Source organism: Trichoderma camerunense (genome assembly GCF_050948025.1).
Source record: "Trichoderma camerunense strain CBS 138272 chromosome Unknown V8C40scaffold_15, whole genome shotgun sequence".
Taxonomy (NCBI): domain Eukaryota; kingdom Fungi; phylum Ascomycota; class Sordariomycetes; order Hypocreales; family Hypocreaceae; genus Trichoderma; species Trichoderma camerunense.
In genome coordinates, this window is record NW_028145355.1 from 860234 (window position 1) to 879613 (window position 19380).

The 19380-nt window shown below is 49.4% G+C and overlaps 4 protein-coding genes across 4 annotated transcripts; 2 read left to right on the forward strand and 2 right to left on the reverse strand.

Moving 5' to 3' along the window:
• The first annotated feature begins 361 nt into the window (after window positions 1-361).
• V8C40DRAFT_252094 (uncharacterized protein) lies at window positions 362-1989 on the forward strand. The gene has a single exon (XM_083217312.1). The coding sequence runs from the start codon at window positions 461-463 to the stop codon at window positions 1277-1279; it is 819 nt and encodes a 272-aa protein (XP_083070648.1). The 5' UTR covers window positions 362-460; the 3' UTR covers window positions 1280-1989.
• A 2950-nt stretch (window positions 1990-4939) lies between these two features.
• On the forward strand, window positions 4940-14825 carry V8C40DRAFT_281344 (type I polyketide synthase; the record flags this gene model as incomplete). Its single annotated transcript, XM_083221590.1, has 9 exons — window positions 4940-5318; window positions 5371-5656; window positions 5724-6249; window positions 6312-6432; window positions 6488-11910; window positions 11984-13292; window positions 13346-13605; window positions 13699-14651; window positions 14717-14825. 9 exons carry the CDS (start codon window positions 4940-4942, stop codon window positions 14823-14825), a joined length of 9366 nt encoding a protein of 3121 aa, XP_083070649.1.
• Window positions 14826-15012: 187 nt separating this feature from the next.
• Window positions 15013-16241, reverse strand: V8C40DRAFT_252096 (Nitroreductase-like protein). Its single transcript, XM_083217313.1, has 2 exons — window positions 15512-16241; window positions 15013-15440 (listed from the first exon to the last, which is right to left on the reverse strand). Exons 1-2 carry the CDS (start codon window positions 15818-15820, stop codon window positions 15114-15116), a joined length of 636 nt encoding a protein of 211 aa, XP_083070650.1. The 5' UTR covers window positions 15821-16241; the 3' UTR covers window positions 15013-15113.
• Window positions 16242-16437: 196 nt separating this feature from the next.
• On the reverse strand, window positions 16438-18989 carry V8C40DRAFT_252098 (uncharacterized protein). The gene is made up of 5 exons (XM_083217314.1): window positions 18659-18989; window positions 18110-18539; window positions 17925-18042; window positions 17814-17863; window positions 16438-17745 (listed from the first exon to the last, which is right to left on the reverse strand). Exons 1-5 carry the CDS (start codon window positions 18825-18827, stop codon window positions 17145-17147), a joined length of 1368 nt encoding a protein of 455 aa, XP_083070651.1. The 5' UTR covers window positions 18828-18989; the 3' UTR covers window positions 16438-17144.
• Between the last annotated feature and the right edge of the window lie 391 nt (window positions 18990-19380).

The following is a 19380-nucleotide window of genomic DNA, read 5'->3' on the forward strand; positions in this document are numbered from 1 at the left end:
TCGATTTGATGCCTGCAGCCCCTTGATGCTCTGGCTGTATTATGTCAGCATCTTGACCAATGAGGGTGACAAAAATACTGAGCAAAACACCACAACATCGACACCATATTACACGATACAAAGTCCACTGATCATCACTAGTTGTCTCATTATCTATGATCAATATTCTTTTATTTATTTGCAATCCGTTATTTGTCATACGATATTTTCTTCAGCGTCTCTAGCATTCTGTTGTTAATAATTTCTGTTTACCTGGTTGCTGCAATTATTATTGCCGGGCGGACACCTTGACATCACGTGACCTTCCCATATCGAATCATCTCCCTTAATCAATAAAAGCGGTGCAGCTTCAACATCCCAACATCAGCCTCACCACGCAGCGATCAATTCCACGACATTTGCACGCATCGCCACGACCCGAAAAGTTGCAGAAAGAATTGGTGTTCCACCGTCCGAAATCATGGCGAAACGGAAATCCGACGCCGAAGCGCCTTTGGCCCGCAAAAGGGCAAAGCTGCAGCAACCAGCAATTCACGATGCTATTCACGACGGCCATATTCCCAACATTCACGCACTGCACTCGCCATACTCGCCGCCGCTGTCGATGGCCAGTCCCGAAAGACAACCACGGCATAAGCGCAAGAGAACGCTAGAATCTCAGTCCGATTCCCAGTCCGACGACACTCTCGAGCATCTCGAGGAACCAGACGCAAAGCGGGCTCGGAAAAGTCCAAGTCCCGAATCGCCAGATACGAGCTCGGAGCCGTGGCCAAGCATCGAATACAATCCCTGCGAAGAAGAACCAAACTGGATGGAGCAGCTCTACGTCCGATCACACATGGAAGCCATGCTATTCCACGATGAATACGACAGCGACACATCTACCAATCACCAAAATCCGCTACCAAGCCCAGAGCCTTCCGAGCAGGACCTAACCGAAAGCGACGAATGGGAGATTCCAACCGTAGAGTCTAATTCTATCAAATTGCCGCAATCTACACCAAAGACCTCCAGGTTACTCTCTCGCCAACGCCGCAAACAACAACGCGACGCAACATCAAAATCAGCTCCTCAAAGAAAACAACGACAGCCTCCTCCCAAGATGAACAAAGATGGAGGGAACAAGCGGAACAAGCGGGACAAGCCACGACACGAAGCTCTCTCGCCTGCGGTCGAAATATTTTTGCATTCAAAACGATCATCCAGACGGGACTCCAACTGCAAACTATGGCAGCTGGGCGACGATGGCACGGCATGCACAGTATCAAGGGTGAGGTGATTCAGTTCGCCGGGGATCTGGGACTGAGTGCGAGTCAACTGGAGGACATACCCGTTAACCTGGCAGGGCCGGGGGCAGCGGGCAGTCGTTCAGATGCTTGACTCCTGGCACCTCGTGACATGAGCATCATCTTGCATGCAGCATGGTCGTTATTCTGACAGGGTCGGAGGCAGCGACGTAGCTGAGCAAGTATGTGAGTTGCGATGGGGCTTGTTCCAAAGGCATGGTCGTTATCCTGGCAGGGCTGGGTGCAGCGGCGAAGTCTTTTTGGATGGCTCATGAAGAGATTCCCGGTTGGCAGTTTCACTCACTACATGCATGTGTTGAGGATGAGCGAGCGCTGTTTTGTCTGTTTGTTTGTCTGTTTTTTTATGATACCCATGACGAGATTTTTATGATACCTCCTTTGATGGTTTAGATATTGCTTATATGGCACTATGGCCAGTTGAGATGGATCTGTTGATAGAGGAAGATGGCTGTGCTGCCCACAGGTGGCATCATGAGCGTCACGCAGGGAGTCTGGTCTCTGTATCTCATTGGATAGTTTTGAATGCAAACACTGTCAGAATGACTAGGATGCTTTATGTAGAGATACAACGCTATACACAGACTGGAGTGGTCACATCACTTTTGCTATAGCGGTCTATTTCAACAGACACCTTTTCCCTCGGACTACTACCGAGACTTCAAAATAGCAAACTGAATTGTGTCCTTCTATCCCTTGTCCAATATTGCATTCGTGGTGGAAGATAACCATTGTTAGTGCAACCGACGGCTAATTGGACACTTGGCATCAACATCAGCATCAGCATCACGCCTGTCCCGTCCCTGTATCACACATGCTGATGGGATCATGCTTAGGAGAAGAGGGGATTTTGATTCCCGCAACGCAGAATAAGCAGCCATGGGCACTATCTATGCTAAAGTCATTCCACAGTGGATTTCCCGCCCCCAGAGTCGAGAAAACTAGCGGCGATGCGCATTGATTGCCCGTCGAAGAGTGCAGGGATCTTCAACCGGCTTGCCGTTTCTACAGTAGCTGCCGCCCTTGATTCTTATCATCCGTCCAACGGGGCGTTAGTAGTTAATTCCGCATGAATTCTCACAACTGGATGGGGGTCATGTCATGCACCCAAGATAGACGGCTTCGCGGCTATGTATCTGCATCTCTTTGAACCTCCTAATCGAGGTAGTATGTTGACCACCATCTTATATGCATCGCGGAAAACTAGCTTTGCCAAGAGTCTTGTTTTTAAGGAGGATGGGGCCGACATCGGTTTCTGAATTGCATTTGGTTTTGTAGATGGATTTTTATCTACGTGTGCATCTGGTTCTCGGCAAAATCGAAGATAGTCGTACAGAAGAGACAAAAGGTCTAGTAGGTGATGCTGCTTGTCTGCAACGACGATCAATGAACTCACTACCATAGTTCCAAAGCAATGATATCCACCAGAACGACCAAGAAGTCATACATATAGCTCGATTTCCACCGCACTTGCCATGAACATTCAATATTTTGTCTTGAAATCCGAAAAACACGCGATCAATTGCCACTACTTGTACGCTTGCTCACCACATCCGGCAAAAGGTCATGCATCCGGAGCAAACATAGACAATCACTAATCATGACTAACCTACACCAGGTTAATCAGACCGTGGATCCAGCTATTTCCCCTACAAATCCTCTTCATTTTGAGCCTCTTCTTTTTACTCTCCTAACGTTTCCACTTACTGTGATTTATCGGTCCTTTTTGTTACTCGGTTTACTCGTCCATTAACTCTAGGCCGTCGTTAATGCCCCAAATTTTCGAGAAGTACAAGGTTCAGAGAGATTACTGAAACTGTACTCTGTAGAATCAGTCGGTGTCGACCAAGTTGGCTCTACGGTAAGATTCGCCGAAAGTCATCACCTGTCGTTCTGTCTTCACCTTGTGTAACCTCAAAATTCACAACCCTGTCTGGCCGGTAAAACGCCAAAACCCCTATGGAGCTCGTTGCTCTAATAAGCGACCAACCTTTTTCTGACTGGTCGCGGGGTTTGAACAACGCCGACAGTGTTTAAACCCAGAGCCCCCGCCAGTGAGCGTCAACATCGGCGATAGATGAAAAACAGACGCCCGATTAACTGTGCGATTAATTCGCCAAAGCAATTCGTGCTGGGAATGATTCAAGTCATCTGGTGGATGCCCCGGCGTTTGTATATATGAATGTCTGAAGACATATTAGACGCTGAATCGGCCCGTTGGCGGGGAACGAAAGATTCAAGCTTGGAAAAAACCCTGCTAGCTCTGGGGATTCCCTCGTGTCCATGTACCGTGTCGTATGAAGCTACCGGTCCTGGTTAAATCGCTGCGTGGTTTATACAAGTCCGTCTTACATGGAGAACTACCATCACCTCAAAGCAAAGCACTAGATATGCAAAGATGATCACTTACCTGCTAGTAGAGCGCTAGGATTTGCGGGACGCTATCTAGGACTTGAGGCTTCTTTTCCACAGGTCACAATTGCTTGAATACCTCGCAAAGACTTTGATTGCTAGCTTAGGTCATGCATGAGTGAACGAGGACATGAGGTGTATCTTTGGGGTAAATGTTTGTTGCATGTGAATATCGCTATACTTCCCTCTTTGAACAATTATATGGAGAACTTGATTACGCCTTCTGGGACTGGCGATAACCCCTGCACATCACAAGCCATACATCTACGCGTGTACACCCTGTCTTGTGGAAGTCATATACTTGCCGCGCGTAAGATAAATTAAAGCATGATTACTGGCATCATACTGACATCTGACGTTACACAAGATGGTTCACGTAGATCTAGACGATGATACTACATGTGCCAGCAAAATGCCTTGAACTATCTACCGAGAAATCTCGATCCAGAAAAGGGAACGAGCACGAGCATTTTTCGTCCCATGTTTTCATTGGTGACATGCACGACATGCAAATGCCTGCCATGTGAGCCACTAGAGCATTTGTAGCATAGGTGCTCACCATCGTACTAGATCTGAATCCTTCTGATGGAGCACATACGAGCGTGAGCAATACACTTTTGGTGGAGATGTCTGGAGAAGATGCTCCATCCAGCCCCCTCAACGATATCCGGGGCAGCTTACAGGACAACTCCATCCCCATCTCTCCCCGCCTACTGTACAGTGAGGTTTTGCGGGGAGAAGTTCTTCGCTACGACATCCGTCCATTTCACCCCTGACGGCATATCACAGCGGACCACCATTTCTTTTGGGAGGAGGGTGGCATTGCATGCGCTCCAATGGAACCTCAGATTTCCTGCTTGCCAACACCTAACCCTGCCCGACGCGGCGGTATAACGTAAAAGTGAGATTCATTGAATTACTCGGGCTTTCTACCAAAACTATCAGATGATGACTGCATGGCTAATTTTTCCAATAAACTTGGCTTCCGTCCTGTGTTTTAGAATAATGGAGCAACAAACATGGGTTTCAACCAAGTTCATGGGTTACTGTTTATCAGATTCTGTATTCAGAAAAGTTGTGGGGTGAAAGAGGAGTCGACGTGAGAACTACGTTGTATTTGTATATATAGATAAAATTCATCCTAGAATCTCGGCCGAGTAAATAGTAGCTGCTATATGCTCCGTACACTGTTCAATCATATTCTGAAGCCCAAGTTAAACAAAATGACGTCCCCAGAGCCTGTTCCCATTGCCATTGTGGGCATGGGCTGTCGGTATCCTGCAGGAGCCAACAGCCCGGAGGAGTTATGGAACGTCGTTGCTGAGGGTCGAAGTGGATGGACAGAAGTGCCTCTGGATAGATTCAACCATGAGGCGTTCTACCACCCTGAGCCTGAGATTCCAGGTACCATTAACCAGAAGGGAGGTCACTTCATAGACCAAGACATTTCTGCATTTGATGCTGGATTCTTTGGAATAGCACAGCAAGAAGCAGAGACACTGGATCCACAGCAGCGTGTCGTGCTGGAGACTTCATGGGAAGCTATTGAGAATGCTGGCATTCCAATGCACCACCTCAAGGGGTCAGACACTGGAATATTTGGTAACGTACACTCATTATCCTACTATTGACTAGCTGGCTAACATCTCTCAAGTGGCCATGTTTGGTCATGACTTTGAACAAGCAACACACAAGGACCCAGTGGCCGTCTCCAAATACCACAACCTTGGCGTGGCACGCCCGTTGCTCGCCAACAGAGTATCATACATCTTTGATCTTCAGGGCCCTTCAGTTGTAGTTGATACTGCTTGTTCAGGGAGCTTGGCAGCTATTAGCTTAGCCTGCCAAAGTCTGCGCTCTGGAGAGACATCTATGGCATTAGCAGGTGGAGTCAATCTGATATTTTCTCCAGACCAGATGTCTCTCATGTCAATGACTGGGTGAGTTCTTGATGATGTTGGACACATTCTCACGTATAAATAAGACTGACATGTACATCCACAATAGGCTTTTCAACGACGAAGGAAGGTCTTTCACATTTGATACTCGCGGTAATGGCTATGGTCGAGGAGAAGGCGTGGGAATCGTGGTTCTAAAGCGCCTGGATGATGCGCTGCGCAACGGAGACACTATTCGCGCCGTCATTCGAAACTCGGGCATCAACTCCGATGGCCGAACAAACGGAATCATGCTTCCTAACCAAGCCGCTCAGGAGCGCCTTGCAAAGAGCTTATTCCAGAGTCTTCCATTCAACCCGTCTGACGTGCAGTATGTAGAGGCACATGGCACAGGAACCAAAGCCGGAGACAAAGTCGAAGTAAACACCATCCGAAATGTCTTTTGCGAGGGTCGCGAGAGCGAGAATCCGGTATTTGTTGGTGCTACGAAGCCCAACCTTGGACATTCTGAAGCTGCGAGTGGCACTGCAGGACTTATCAAGACGGTTATGGCGATGGAAAAGGGACTGATTCCGCCAAATATTTTGCTGGAAAACTTTAAACCTGGGCTGGAACCGGGTCACTGGAGTATGGAGGTAAGATGAGCTACTTTTGCAAGATGATGAGAGTTCGCGACTTTTCTAATGCAAGCAAATAGATTGCACGATCGCTCAAGCCTTGGCCGGCAACAAAGACGAGCCGAAAGGCTGTTGTTAACAGCTTTGGATTCGGAGGGACAAATGCCATGCTACTTTTAGAATTCGGGCGAGTTTACGATGGTAACTATGATCATGCACTTCGGGTAGAATAGCTGCTGACACGAAAATTTCACAGGAGCAAACAATTACATCAATGGCCTAGATCGCGACGAGCGTATCAAGCCAAACGAACCCAAGGTCCCTCGTCTCTTCCCTCTATCCGCCACATCGGAGTTTTCTCTCCAGAATGCTGCCAAGGATCTTGCAGATTACCTGAAGCGTCGAGGCGACATTCGACTTGGTGATCTATCTCACACTCTCACGGGACGAAGATCTCAATTCCAGTGGCGCTCGAGCATTATTGCTGAAGACGTCGATTCTCTGATCCAGAGTCTTTCAGCAAAAGATCTGACTCGAAGCAAGATACCAAACAAAACTGCAAATGCCTTTGTCTTTACCGGACAAGGCGCTCAATGGGCGAGCATGGGCCATAATCTCCTATCAGCCGAAGCTAATGAATTCACTCGCTCCATCTCGGCTTCAGAACAGCTGCTCAAGGAATTTGGCGCTCAATGGAGCCTTGTCGAAGAATTGTCCAAGGACGCAGCATCGAGTCGCTTAAACGACAGTACATACGGCCAACCTGCTAGCACAGCCGTTCAAATCGCTCTCGTTGACCTCTTGAAGAGCTGGAATGTCCTGCCCGCGGCGGTAGTTGGTCATTCCAGTGGTGAAATCGCCGCGGCGTATGCTGCTGGGGCTATTTCTCACAAGGCGGCCATGCTTGCTTCATACCACCGAAGCTTCCTAGCTGAATTATCTAAGCAACGGACGACGCAGCGTGGAACTATGTTGGCTGTTGGGCTTGGACGTGAAGATGCTGAAAAGTACATTGGAAAACTAGAGGCCCCGGGTATTGTGGTCGCTTGTATCAACAGCCCGTCGAGTGTAACAATTTCCGGCGATGCAGATGGTATCTCAGCTTTGAAAGACGCTCTCGATGAAGATCAAATCTTCAACCGACGACTCAAAGTTGATACTGCATATCACTCTCACCATATGAAACTGGTTAGCTCTGATTATCTGCAACAGCTCGAGGGGCTCGAGGCAGGCACAACGGATCCCTCGATTCGCTACTTTTCCAGTGTTACAGGACAAGAAAAGTTGGATAGTTTTGGTGGCTCATACTGGGTCGAGAACTTGGTGTCCCCAGTTCACTTCTCAGATGCTTTGCAGAATTTGCATCATCAAGTAAAGCAAGGCTCCCTCAACATTGTCGAAGTAGGCCCACACTCAGCTCTCTCCGGGCCAGTCAAACAAACTCTAGCAGGGCTGCAGAGTGAAGGATCTTCGTACACCTATATTCCTACGTTGGTACGTAATGAACATGGCGTCAGGTCTCTCATGAATGCGGGATCGAGTCTCTTCCGTGGTGGTAGCGACATCAATATGAGCGCGGTGGCTTCACTCAGCATCTCACGCTCATCGCCACCAGCAGTTCTAGGAGATTTGCCGACCTATCACTGGAATCACACGACTACTCATTGGACAGAGTCGCGCCTAAGCCGCGAATACAGATGTCGAAAGTATCCCGCTCATGACCTTTTGGGTTCTCGAGTGATTGCATCATCGGACAGCCAACCTAGCTGGCGGATACTTTTGAGTACTGACAGGCTACCGTGGTTGCAAGACCACGTCGTCGATAATTTCATCGTGTTTCCCGCTGCTGGATACATGACCATGGCGATCCAAGCCCTGCAACAACTAGATCAGGATCGTCGGCCAGATCTAAAGCCCAAGGGTTACAGACTGAAGAATGTTTCCTTTAAGAAGACTTTGACGCTACCCAAAGATGACACGCCTGTTGAAGTCATCATATCATTCCAATATGCCGACTCGAATGATTCTTGGAACTTTACAGTCTCTTCCATGTCAGACCAAGGCAAATGGCAGGACCACTCAAGTGGAACTATATCAGCCGTCTTTGAGACTGATTTGGATGAGATTGAACAGACTCGTGAAGCAGAATATACTCAAAAGTCTCAGATCTCTCGTCTTACAAGCGCTGGTGAGAATTGCAACAAGGTCATCTCACACAATGATTTGTACGCGCAGATGGCTGCAACGGGCAACCAGTATGGTCCTACATTTGCAATCAACGACGAAATGCGGATATCAAGCTTCCAATCTCTGAATAAACTTGTTGTGCCTGACATTCTTGCAAAGATGCCCGGCAAATTCATGCAGCCACACGTTATTCATCCCACAACGCTCGATGGAATCATTCAGTCGTGTCTTCCTGTTTTCCAACAGCACTCTATCAAGGGCTCCGTCATGCCGATTCTCATCAGCGACGTGTTTATCTCGACAGATATCGCCAATAAGCCGGGCAGTCAACTCCAGGCCGTGTGCGATTTGAGCGACGTGTTTGCGCACTCTACAAGCTTTAGCACAGCAGTCTTTCAGACGGGAGAGAATGGTGAGCCACAATGTGTCCTAACAATGGATAGAGGGGAGATTCGCGTGGTCGGAGAGGCTCAGTCTTCTCAAGCCATCACCAACGATAACATTTTTAAGATGGAATGGGGCCTCGACACTTCATCAATTACCGCTGAGATCATCGAGTCTGTAGTGATTCCCTTACAGTCCGATGAAGCCGGCATTTCTCAGGCAGAAAAGGTCAATCTTACCTCTGTTGCTTGCGCGAGATACATTGACTGGGCTGTCAGAGAAATGCACGATCGTGGACTATCTGTAAAAGATGACCATAGAGTCAACTGGTGGAAGTTGCTGCAAAAGTTTGCTGCCTCAGAGGTAGGCAAGTCGCTCATCCAACAGAGCCCAGAGACCAAGGAAGAGTTGGATAAACTCACCTCCAGGTTGGGTGTCGAAGGAGAGGCCGTGGCTAGGATTGGACCGGAGCTGATTCCCCTCTTAACTGGCGAAACTGATCCCCTCACTCACTTCCTCAAGGACGATCTTTTGTTCCGAGTGTATCATTCTGATGAAGGCGCTCGACCCAACCAATACATGGCTGACTACGTCAAGATGCTCACATTCCAGAGGAGAGATCTCAGAATTCTAGAAATTGGGGCTGGCACTGGAGGCACGACATATCGCATTCTTCAATCATGTACTCCAAACGGCGACAATTTCTGCGCGGAATACATGTACACAGACATTTCTTCCGGATTCTTCGAAGCTGTCCGCACAACTCGTTTAAAGGACTGGGCTCACCTCTTGACATTCCAAACTCTGGATCTCGAAAAGGACGCTGGAGAGCAAGGATTCAAAGAGCACTCTTACGATCTCGTCGTTGCTGCAAACGTCGTCCATGCTACACGATCTCTGACAAAGTCACTCAATACCATTCGAAAGCTACTAAAGCCTGGCGGTGTACTTGGTCTTGTAGAACTTACTAGGACGACGCCATACATTAACATGACGTTTGGGTCGATTCCCGGCTGGTGGGCTGGTGTTGACGAAGGACGAACTGAAAGCCCGCTTCAATCTGCTGAGCAGTGGGACGCGCATCTTCAAAATGCTGGATTCTCGGGGGTTGATCTGGCTGCATACGATCTTCCTGAGCCAGAGAGACATTGTGCTCTGCTATTGTCGACTGCTGTAGCAGCTCAGCCGTTGAATAGCACGCTTGATGCTCCTCGATTCAAAATCCTGAATTCCATTGCGGAGAATCAGTATGCACACGGATTTTCAGATAAACTAGCTACCGCTTTGACTACCAAGGGCTTTCAATCTTTCATTGACGAGTGGGAAAAGTCTGCTGTTGACGATTCGCGTTCCTACATCATCATCGAGTCTTCAAAACAGCCTCTCCTCACACAGGCTTCCAGCGAGAAATTTGCCCGCATCACGGAATTATTATCCAGTGTGAAACAGGTGTACTGGATCAGCTTCGCAAATGCTACTGACAATGTCGTGCCGGAGAACTCGTTGATCACAGGAGTCTCGAGATCCGCGCGAAACGAGAATCCCCATCTCGATTTCTTCACTGTTGATGTGCAAGACTCTCTGGATCAACATCCCGACCAAATCTTGCAGGCCATCACATCATTCATCAGTTCGACAGAGAACAAAATCGCAAAGAACGAGCCCCGTGAGTTTGAGCTCATGTACAAGGATGGCAAACTGCAAATCCAGCGCTTCGTCGCAAACGAGAAACTGTCGCGAGCAGTTTCCACCACTTCGGACGATTCAGAAACAGAAGAAGTCAAGTTCCATCAGGCCGAGCGTCCCCTCAAGATCAACGTCGACAAGCCCGGCCTCTTAAACAGCCTCGTATTCATCGATGATGATGCCGGTGCACTCGGCCCCGATGAGATTGAAATCCAGTCTTACGCCTGGGGCCTCAACTTCTCAGACGTCTTTATTGCCCTCGGTCAACTACCTCCCACTCAGCCCATGGTCGGTGAAAGTGCAGGTATCGTTACAGCTGTTGGATCCAACTTCAAATCGCAGTACAATCCTGGTGATCGAGTAACGGCCATGTTTGGCACGCCTTATGCCAGTCGAACTAGGACAAACGGCCATTTGATCTATCGTATCCCTGATACTCTGTCATTCACTGATGCTGCTTCGATTCCTCTGACTTTTGCAACGGCATACTATTCGTTGTTTGATTGTGCCAATCTTCGTCAAGGGCAGACAATTTTGATACACTCTGCCTCTGGAGCATTAGGCCAAGTAGCCATTAAGATTGCTCAACGGCTTGGCGCAGTCATATTTGCCACTGTTGGCAGCGTCTCCAAGCGTGAAATTCTCATGGAACAATACGGCATCCCGGAGAGTCACATCTTTAGCAGTCGCACAACCGATTTCGCAGCTGGTGTCAAGAGACTTACGAATGGTGCCGGCGTGGACGTCGTCTTGAACTCCCTCTCTGGTCCTATGCTCCATGCTTCTTGGGAGTCTGTTGCTGCATTTGGAACTTTTGTGGAGGTGGGCAAGACGGATATTTCTCGACGCAGTCAACTGAACATGAAGCCGTTCGAGAGGAATTTGAGATTCGTCAGCGTGGACCTGGTAGGGCTTTCGAAGCAGCGACCAGCAGAGTGCCAGAGACTCTTGGAGAAAATCTTCGTCGACTTTGGAGCTGGACACTTTACACCACTGCCAGTAACTACCTTGCCTATTGGTGATATCGAAAAAGCCTTCAGACTGATGCAGAGCCGGAAGCATACTGGGAAAATTGTTCTGGAGGCTTCCGATGAGTCTACAGTTCAGGCCAAGGTGAAGCCTCTTCAACTACGAGCCGATGGAACGTACATTATTGTTGGTGGCCTTGGCAGCTTGGGCAAGCATCTGTGCAGGCATCTCCAAGAAAAGGGCGCGCGGCACATTGCCTTGTTTACGCGACAGAACTATGACGACGCGGTCAGGGATGAGATGGAAAAAGAGCTCACTGATGTTGCCGATGCTGTTGTCAAGATTGTGACTTGCGATGTTGGAAATGCCAGCGTAGTTCAACAAGTGGCCAAACAACTTAGTCAAGACATGCCTCCAGTAAGAGGCATTCTTCATGGCGGCATGGTGCTTTCGGTAAGTTGAGTCTATTTTATGTAATCTGAAGAGTATAAGACATTTTCGATATCATGCTAACAATCCTCATTAGGACCGAACAATATCCCAAATCACACAGCAGGACTTTGAGATTGCCCTCTTGCCCAAGTACCATGGCACAATCAACCTCTACAACGCATTCTACAACAAAGACGTTGACTTTTTCATCAATCTTTCTTCCCTTTGCGGTGTTGTCGGCACAATTGGACAGTCAAATTATGCCGCTGGAGGCACATACCAAGACATGTTTACGCACACTCAAGTATCTGCAGGCCGCAAGAATTTCGTCACCATTGACTTCCCCTTGATTAAGAGTACATATACCGTTACCCAGGAACATACTCACTCTTTAGCAAGACAGGGCGTTCAGTTACTTCCTATTGAGATTGCACTGCCCGTTGTGGATTATGCGATGAGCGGGAAAGCTTTCAAGGATGGCAATCACCAGATTGCCTTTGGTCTCGATCCCCAGTCTTTCATTGATCAGACAATCCCAGGTGGAAGAGTGCCACCGCTCGTGTCTCATATTTTGTCTGCTCACGGCCGAGGTCTCGCGCGTCAAGCTAGTCGCGAAAATGAACAGACTGCAGAAGAAAAGATTGCCCTTGCATCAACAATCGAAGATGCAGAGGAACTGGTTCTGATTGCAATCCGTGACAAGATTGCATCCCTTACCGTACTTGAGGCTGAAGAGCTTGATGTCGACCAGTCTATTGCGAATATGGCACTCGACTCACTTGTCGCTACCGAGATCAAGAACTGGATCACAAACAAACTGCAGGCGCCAGTCCAAACGTCGGACATTTTGGATGCGCCAAGTCTTCGTTATCTTGCTGCTTTCGTCACCAAAGGCTCCAATCTGGTGAAGAGCAAGGTTGGCTCCCAGCAGAATGGGCAAAACGACGATACCATCGGCGATAGCAACGCCGTCAATGCCAAGAGAGAGGTTGCTCTTCCCAAGTATCCCATGCAGACGCTCGAAGGGACACTAGAAATCTTCCTTGATTCAGTCGGCCATATTGCAAACGAAGATGAGTTGAAGGTTACTCGTGAAGCCATCGGCGCTTTCCAGGCCCCTGATGGACTGGGACAGCAGCTGCAAAAACGACTGGCCAAGATGTCAGGAGATGAAGGCGAGAATAACGAAGTCGTCGACATGTACGTGAGGAACAAGTGGCTTCGAGGACGAGACTGGAGGCCTAGGCTGCGAAACTTTTTCGCCACTCTGCCTGGACAAGATACGCTTCGCCAACCTCAGGCGAATCAGGCGGCGGAACTCACATTAGGGGCATATAAATACAAACTAGCTCTAGATGCGGGAACAGTTCAGCAGGACTATTATAACGAACAGGCATTAGACAGTAAGTGAAGATGCACAGCCTTTTGAGGGCCCTATTGACATGATCTGATTTAGTGGCGACGGTATATTGGCTATTTAGCACGAATCGCACACCAGCTCTCGGCTGTGACGGTTATGACAGATACCCAGAGAGCGACTACATTGTCGTCGTGAAACGTGGACATACTTACAAGATCCCTATGAGAAACCGCAACGGCGAGGTTGTAGCGTACAACAAGCTCGTCTCCATCTTCCAAGCAATTTCTCAGCATAGCCCAGAAGAAACAAACTGGGCCAGTTTACTCACTACTGCAAATCGCGACGAGTGGGCATTTGTAAGTCTGAAACATCAGTCATCTTCCCCTTAACACCTCTGAACTATCATCTACTTTCTCAGAGAGCATCTTGGAAAGCTAACCGTTCTCCAGGCCCGTGACGAAATAATAATGGGAAGCGAAGACGGCCGCAACTTTGTCAAGACAATCGAAGAGTCTCTCTTCATCATCTACCTCGAAGACGTCTCCCCCGAAACAGCAAACGATCGCGCAGACATCTTCCTCCTGGACGACAATTCCAACCGCTGGCTAGACAAGACGCTCTCCTTTGTCGTCTGCGCCAACGGCGTGTCTGCCATCTGGGGCGAGCACACCATGGTCGACGGCACCACGTTTGGCGGCTTGATCAAAGCCCTCAGCTCGCCGTCAAACAAGGCAATCCAAACATCCAATGGATCATCTGCCGATAGCACCGTAGACGCCGGTGACTTTTCCTATACTCCATTCACGCTACCAGCGACCCTCTCAAAACGCATCTCTCCGCTCCAAGTCCAACACCAACGAGCCCACGATGGCTACACGCTCGCCAATCTCACTCACACTTACTACGCAGCAACCTATCTGAGAAAGCAAAAGCTCCCGCCAAAGACTGTCATCCAGCTGGTAATCCAAGTAGCCGTCCGCCGCCTCTTTGGATACAACCCCCTAGGCGCAGTAGACGTAATCTCCCAGCGCCCATTCCGCGGCGGCCGAACAGACATGATTTACATCATGACACCACCCGTCCAGGCATTCTGTGCTGCAGCAGAGGATCCTTCTATCAGCGGTGTTGAGAAACGACGATTGTTCTTGGAAGCGGTCAAGTCGCACGCAAGGCTCGTGGCGCTGGCAACGCGAGGAAGAGGATTCAGATGGCACCTCATGGCGCTCCGCGAGATGATGGAGCCTGGCGAGGAGCTTCCTGCGTTTTACAAAGACACAGTTTTCGCCAGGACGAGCGAGAGGCCGGTTTGCACGAGTTTCACGGAATTTGGACTTCCAGAGATGGGACGGTGTCAGCCTCACAAGCCTGACGTATGGGTTGGTGTGCAGGTCTTTGACGAAAGGTAAGCAAGCGTGTCAGACACGGGAATGAGGATGAGGTATTGTTTGCTGACAGTGACGTGTTTAGAGTTCAATTTACGGTGATTAATGGAGAGAGAAAGTCGGATGAGTTTGTGGAGCATCTGAAGGCGGCTGCAGAGGTTGTAAGAGACATTATTGAGATTAATGCGGTATAAAGGTTAGGATAAACCATGAGTTTATGACAGCATTATTTGATAAGAGTCCAGAGTTTACCATTGGCTGCTTCAATGAATATTCTCCCAAAGTTAGATTTAACTGTAGAGATGCAAGGCATACTTAAGTATAAGTTGCACACTTTCACGATGCTACGCCAGTTGTGTTTAACAACACAATCCCAAAACGTTTTGTAAAGCAATATTCTATTCGTTTCTATGAATAGTCTATAAACATTGCGCTATTTAACAAGTTTCATTTTGCAAAAAATCTATTTTATACAACCCCACTTAAGAAACAACCTTGAGGGTCTCGCTGAGAGGCAGCTTCTCAGGGACAGCCTCGGGGTGAGGCTGGGCCAGGTCGCCGTAGTTGAGGTGAGCCTTGAGGGAGTAGTCGGCAGGGACGCCGAGGTAGGACTTGATGACGGCCTCGACGGGGGGGATGGCCTGCAGGTGCTGCAGGTTGGCGCCCAGGCCCTCGAGCTCGAGGGCGGTCCAGACGAGGATCTGGGCCATGCCGGTGCTGTGGTCGGCGAACTGGGGGAACATGTGGGCGGCGGACTGGTGCTTGGTGCCGGCCTCCTTGATGGCATCACCGCTGTCCCAGAAGACGACCTGTGAATGATGAGTTAGTTTCATGTAATGTAAGAGGAATTTCAGTGTATAAGTAAGTCAAAGAAACGTACTGAGCCGTAAGCACCCTTGTGGGCAGCAAAGATGCCGCTCATCGTCTTCCAGACCTCCTCGCCGGCGCCCTTGAGGATGGGCTCGGCCTCCTTGGTGATGGCCTCCCACAGGCCCTTGTGCTTCTCGCCGGTGACGATGGTGATGCGGCCGGGCTGGGTGTTGTATGAAGAGGGGGCAAAGGAGAGGACCTCGCCGACAATCTGCTTGACACGCTCGTCGGAGACGGCAGAGGTGCTCTTGAGGCCGTAGACGGTGCGGCGGTGCTTGGCGGCAGCGAGGAACTGGTCGGCGGTGATGGTAGGAGCCATTGTGAGTGATTTGAGTGATTTGTTTGGTAAAAAGATACTGTGTAGGTTGTTTTAGTGTGAGTGAGTGAGTTGAGGATGGAATGAATGGTATGAGAGAGAGAGAGAGAGGAGGCTCGGTATATATCTCTATCAACTTCCCCCCGTCTCCATATTCATACATACAGCCTCCTACTCCATACTACAACTACTAATATTGAATAATCAAAAACCTCCATCAAACCCCTCCTCAGCTTAACTCCAGTTTCACAGACTCAATCCAAGCTCTCCATCTCAGACGGTTGCATTGCACCACCCCCTGGCCCCTGCTGACACATAGTTTGTAATTCACAAACGGCGCTACCAAATCCGTCCTTGTTGGATCCTCACCTCATCCCGCAGGCGTTATTTTTTACTGCAGGATTTCAGGCAGCGAACCGCTTTTTATTATATAATTCCCGCGCGGGTGATCCTCAATCAACTAAAAATCAACGCGCGTTTAGTCCCGGTTTCTAGTGTCCTAGTGTTGCGGCTATTGTCCGCTGGGGTGGCCATTGTCCGCTCTTGTGGAGGGGACATTATCTAACTACCCGCGCGAGTGATTGATAAAGCAATTAATAATCTCCATTAAATGCTTATGGCCGCGGTGATGACAGACGCTCATTCAGCCAATTCTGTGGGGGCGCTGATGAGATCGAGATGGTTGTAAACTAGATCGAGCGCTATTCTACGAATATACATACAGCTCAGCATATTCCCTCTTATGTCTAGTTAATAACCGGCAAATTGATTGTACATCCTCAATGCATGACAATTGGACCCCTATTATCCATCGGTCCATCCTATTATAGTGAGGCTGTCTCTCGATGGAGGGGCTGTGGGAGATCTGACAGAAATGAGCCCCTCCAGCCCCTCAACCCCTCAATGCAAGCACCAGCATTCATACATTAACTGGCATTAGCTACGCCCCAAATCTATGAAGAATCAACTCTCTTGTCAGCCAATTGCAGCTTGACGTGTCCACGGAATGATGTATCTAATTTTGGCTTTCACTGTATACTACTGTACCTGTGTCTATCAGGGTTTCACTTTCATCTGCAGCTAGCATGCAATATGCCGCATTGTGAAGCTGTGAAGCCCCTCCTCGGCGCGGGGAAGGCCGAGGCTTGACATGCAGGGTCCTTTATCAGCATCTTCTCCTTCCCTCCTCTCCCTCTCCTTCATGTACTGTAACCCCATCGCTGGCACTTTTGTATTCGCCGTGAAGGAGGTGGTAACGGCTGAAAACCCCCACGCATGCCAAGAATGGTGCCAAACCTCTCATATCATATCTCACATCTCTCATCCCTCATCTCTCGTCTCTCGCGTCAAAGTCGTCCTGATCGCGATGCAGGCCAGAGCTCTCCTCTCTGTAGCTCATGTCGTTGAGTGGAATATCCGTCGTCTCTAGTTTTTTGTATCCCTTGGTCCTCCTGTATTTCTTTATCACGAACCTGATCCCAAACGCCGTCAAAATTATGAAACCAACGATCACGCTCAACGAAACCCAGAGCCTCCATCCGCGTATACAGCATGGGTACCAGAACATAAAGATGCCAACCGCCCACTGCATCCACGGCTTCTTCTCACGCTGGTCGGGATGCAGGCCCTTTCGCACAAGATTCTTCACAATTGGACCCTGCGGCCCTGAGACGAATCGTTTCAATCCAAAATGGGGAACTGTCTTTTGTCGAATGTCGTTATCTGGATACTGTTCATCGCCCCAGATTCCCGTAAAGTAGAAGAAGGAGGTGAAATTCGACGCAGAGGAGGAGTTCGCACCAGAAAGAAAGAGGCGCGTCAACTTGAAGCTGGCAGGGTCGAGATGATAGAAATACGCCGAAAGGACGGGATCCCAGAGCCGACCAGCATCACAAAAATCCACCAATGCTGCATCATGAACGTGGTTGCTGAGAAAAAAAATGCCTGTTAGCGCCAGGGCATTGAAAAGGGGTCATTCAAGGTAAATGCAACTCACCCAGTTGAGGCATAATTTGCGTGCGATCCGTATGCGCTGAAGACAAAAGGCTATCGAGACATGTTATTACGCGATGGCCACCAAGCTTGCAGATTGTTGAGGTGTTCTTACCCGCCCACCCTTCATCGAAAGAGCCTTGTCATTCCAGTTGTACGCAGAGCCGCTCACATGCTGGCTATAGTAGATGCCCGTGGGCTTCCCATCTCGGAACCGGACCATGTTGTGTTCCCTTTTGGACATGATTTAGCAATTGACGCCGTAGACGGAGTGGGAGTGGGAGTAGGGAGAATTCTCACCAGTCTCCAACATGGTCTCCAAAGTGCATTCCGTGCTCAGTATCCTCAATTAGGCGGTTCAGGGGCTCCAGAACCTGCGTAATGTTTGCGCCGCGGTCATACGAGTAAAAGTAGAAGAAGAAAGCGTCGACGTCTCGAGCGCTCTTCTCAACAAGTATCACAACACATGGCGTAGCGTTTGCAATCCTGCCCGACTCGTCTGGAAGCGATCCGTACAGCCATGGGGGCAACCCGGTGATGTCGTCGTTCGAGGTCAGGGCAACTCTCCCACCTCTTGTATCGACATCGTTGAGAAGGGCGAGGTTGTCGAGGTCGAGCTTTGGCAGGTTGGGGATGGAGCTTTGGTTGGTGGCGGGGGTTGTGTGGTGGATGTGTTGGAGCAAGTCGGCCGGTCGAAACGGATCATCCGAGTGTAGCCAAACGAGCGGCGCTGTTTCAAAGATGGCAAATTAGTCTCTAGACGTTCTAGACGTAGTAGAAGCATGCATGATTCTGCTGGGAGAAGGGAGAAGACAGAAGAAAGGAACAGTTGTGAAGAATTTCCCGTACCATATCGAGTCACGTAATCCGGCACAATGCGACTGGACTCTGCCAATATCGAAGACGAAGACGCATCCCGGGCTGTCGGCTTCGAAAGGACACAGAGCAGCTGCACGGCCAGCAGCGCAATGCTCAGGCAGAGCCGCCGGGCGAAGGAACATGAATATTGGCCGGCCATGTCCAATCTGCGCCCGGCTCCGGAAGCTGGGAGAGTGAGCTTTTAAAAAAGCGCTGCCGGCGCTGCCGGTGCCCATGGCTATTATGACGAGCCCGGCCGGCAGAAGATATTGCACTAAAGAAGGGCGTGTGGGTTCGGTTTCTTGAATCAGCAATTTGACAGGCATTAGTTTGGCTGGGGCTTGGAGCTGAGCTTGGAGAGAAGAGCGGGCCGAAGCAACCAAGTTCAGCCACATTTGCATCAATTGCCTGCAGTGGGCGATGAAATGAAGTTGAGGCCAATGAGAGAGTGAGCGGGAGCATCGATCCGTTGGAGAGGAACTGGTGGTCGATTCGTCGAGTGCGCATGTCTATTGGCAACCTGTCAAATCAATCTTCATCAGTACATAAGCAGACTTGATACTGGCACAGAGTCCATCACAAGCACAATGAACCAATCAACTGCAATGAAATGCTGTCCAACTGGTTCGTCTCGTTGTTGATTTGGTTGGTCATCAGCACTTACAGGGGCCGTTTCGCGCTGCCCCGCAACCAAGGCTGAGCTGCGAGACTAA

What these genes read in the sequence shown, in the direction of transcription:
- V8C40DRAFT_252094 (XM_083217312.1), top strand. Translation starts at nt 461, where the DNA reads ATGGCGAAACGGAAATCCGACGCCGAAGCGCCTTTGGCCCGCAAAAGG.
- V8C40DRAFT_252096 (XM_083217313.1), bottom strand. Translation starts at nt 15,820, where the DNA reads ATGGCTCCTACCATCACCGCCGACCAGTTCCTCGCTGCCGCCAAGCAC. An exon ending in ACAAGGGTGCTTACGGCTCA is followed by an intron (nt 15,441 to 15,511) that starts GTACGTTTCTTT and finishes CATCATTCACAG; the next exon opens with GTCGTCTTCTGGGACAGCGG.
- V8C40DRAFT_252098 (XM_083217314.1), bottom strand. Translation starts at nt 18,827, where the DNA reads ATGGCCGGCCAATATTCATGTTCCTTCGCCCGGCGGCTCTGCCTGAGC. An exon ending in GGAGACCATGTTGGAGACTG is followed by an intron (nt 18,043 to 18,109) that starts GTGAGAATTCTC and finishes CATGTCCAAAAG; the next exon opens with GGAACACAACATGGTCCGGT. An exon ending in TTTCGATGAAGGGTGGGCGG is followed by an intron (nt 17,864 to 17,924) that starts GTAAGAACACCT and finishes ATGTCTCGATAG; the next exon opens with CCTTTTGTCTTCAGCGCATA.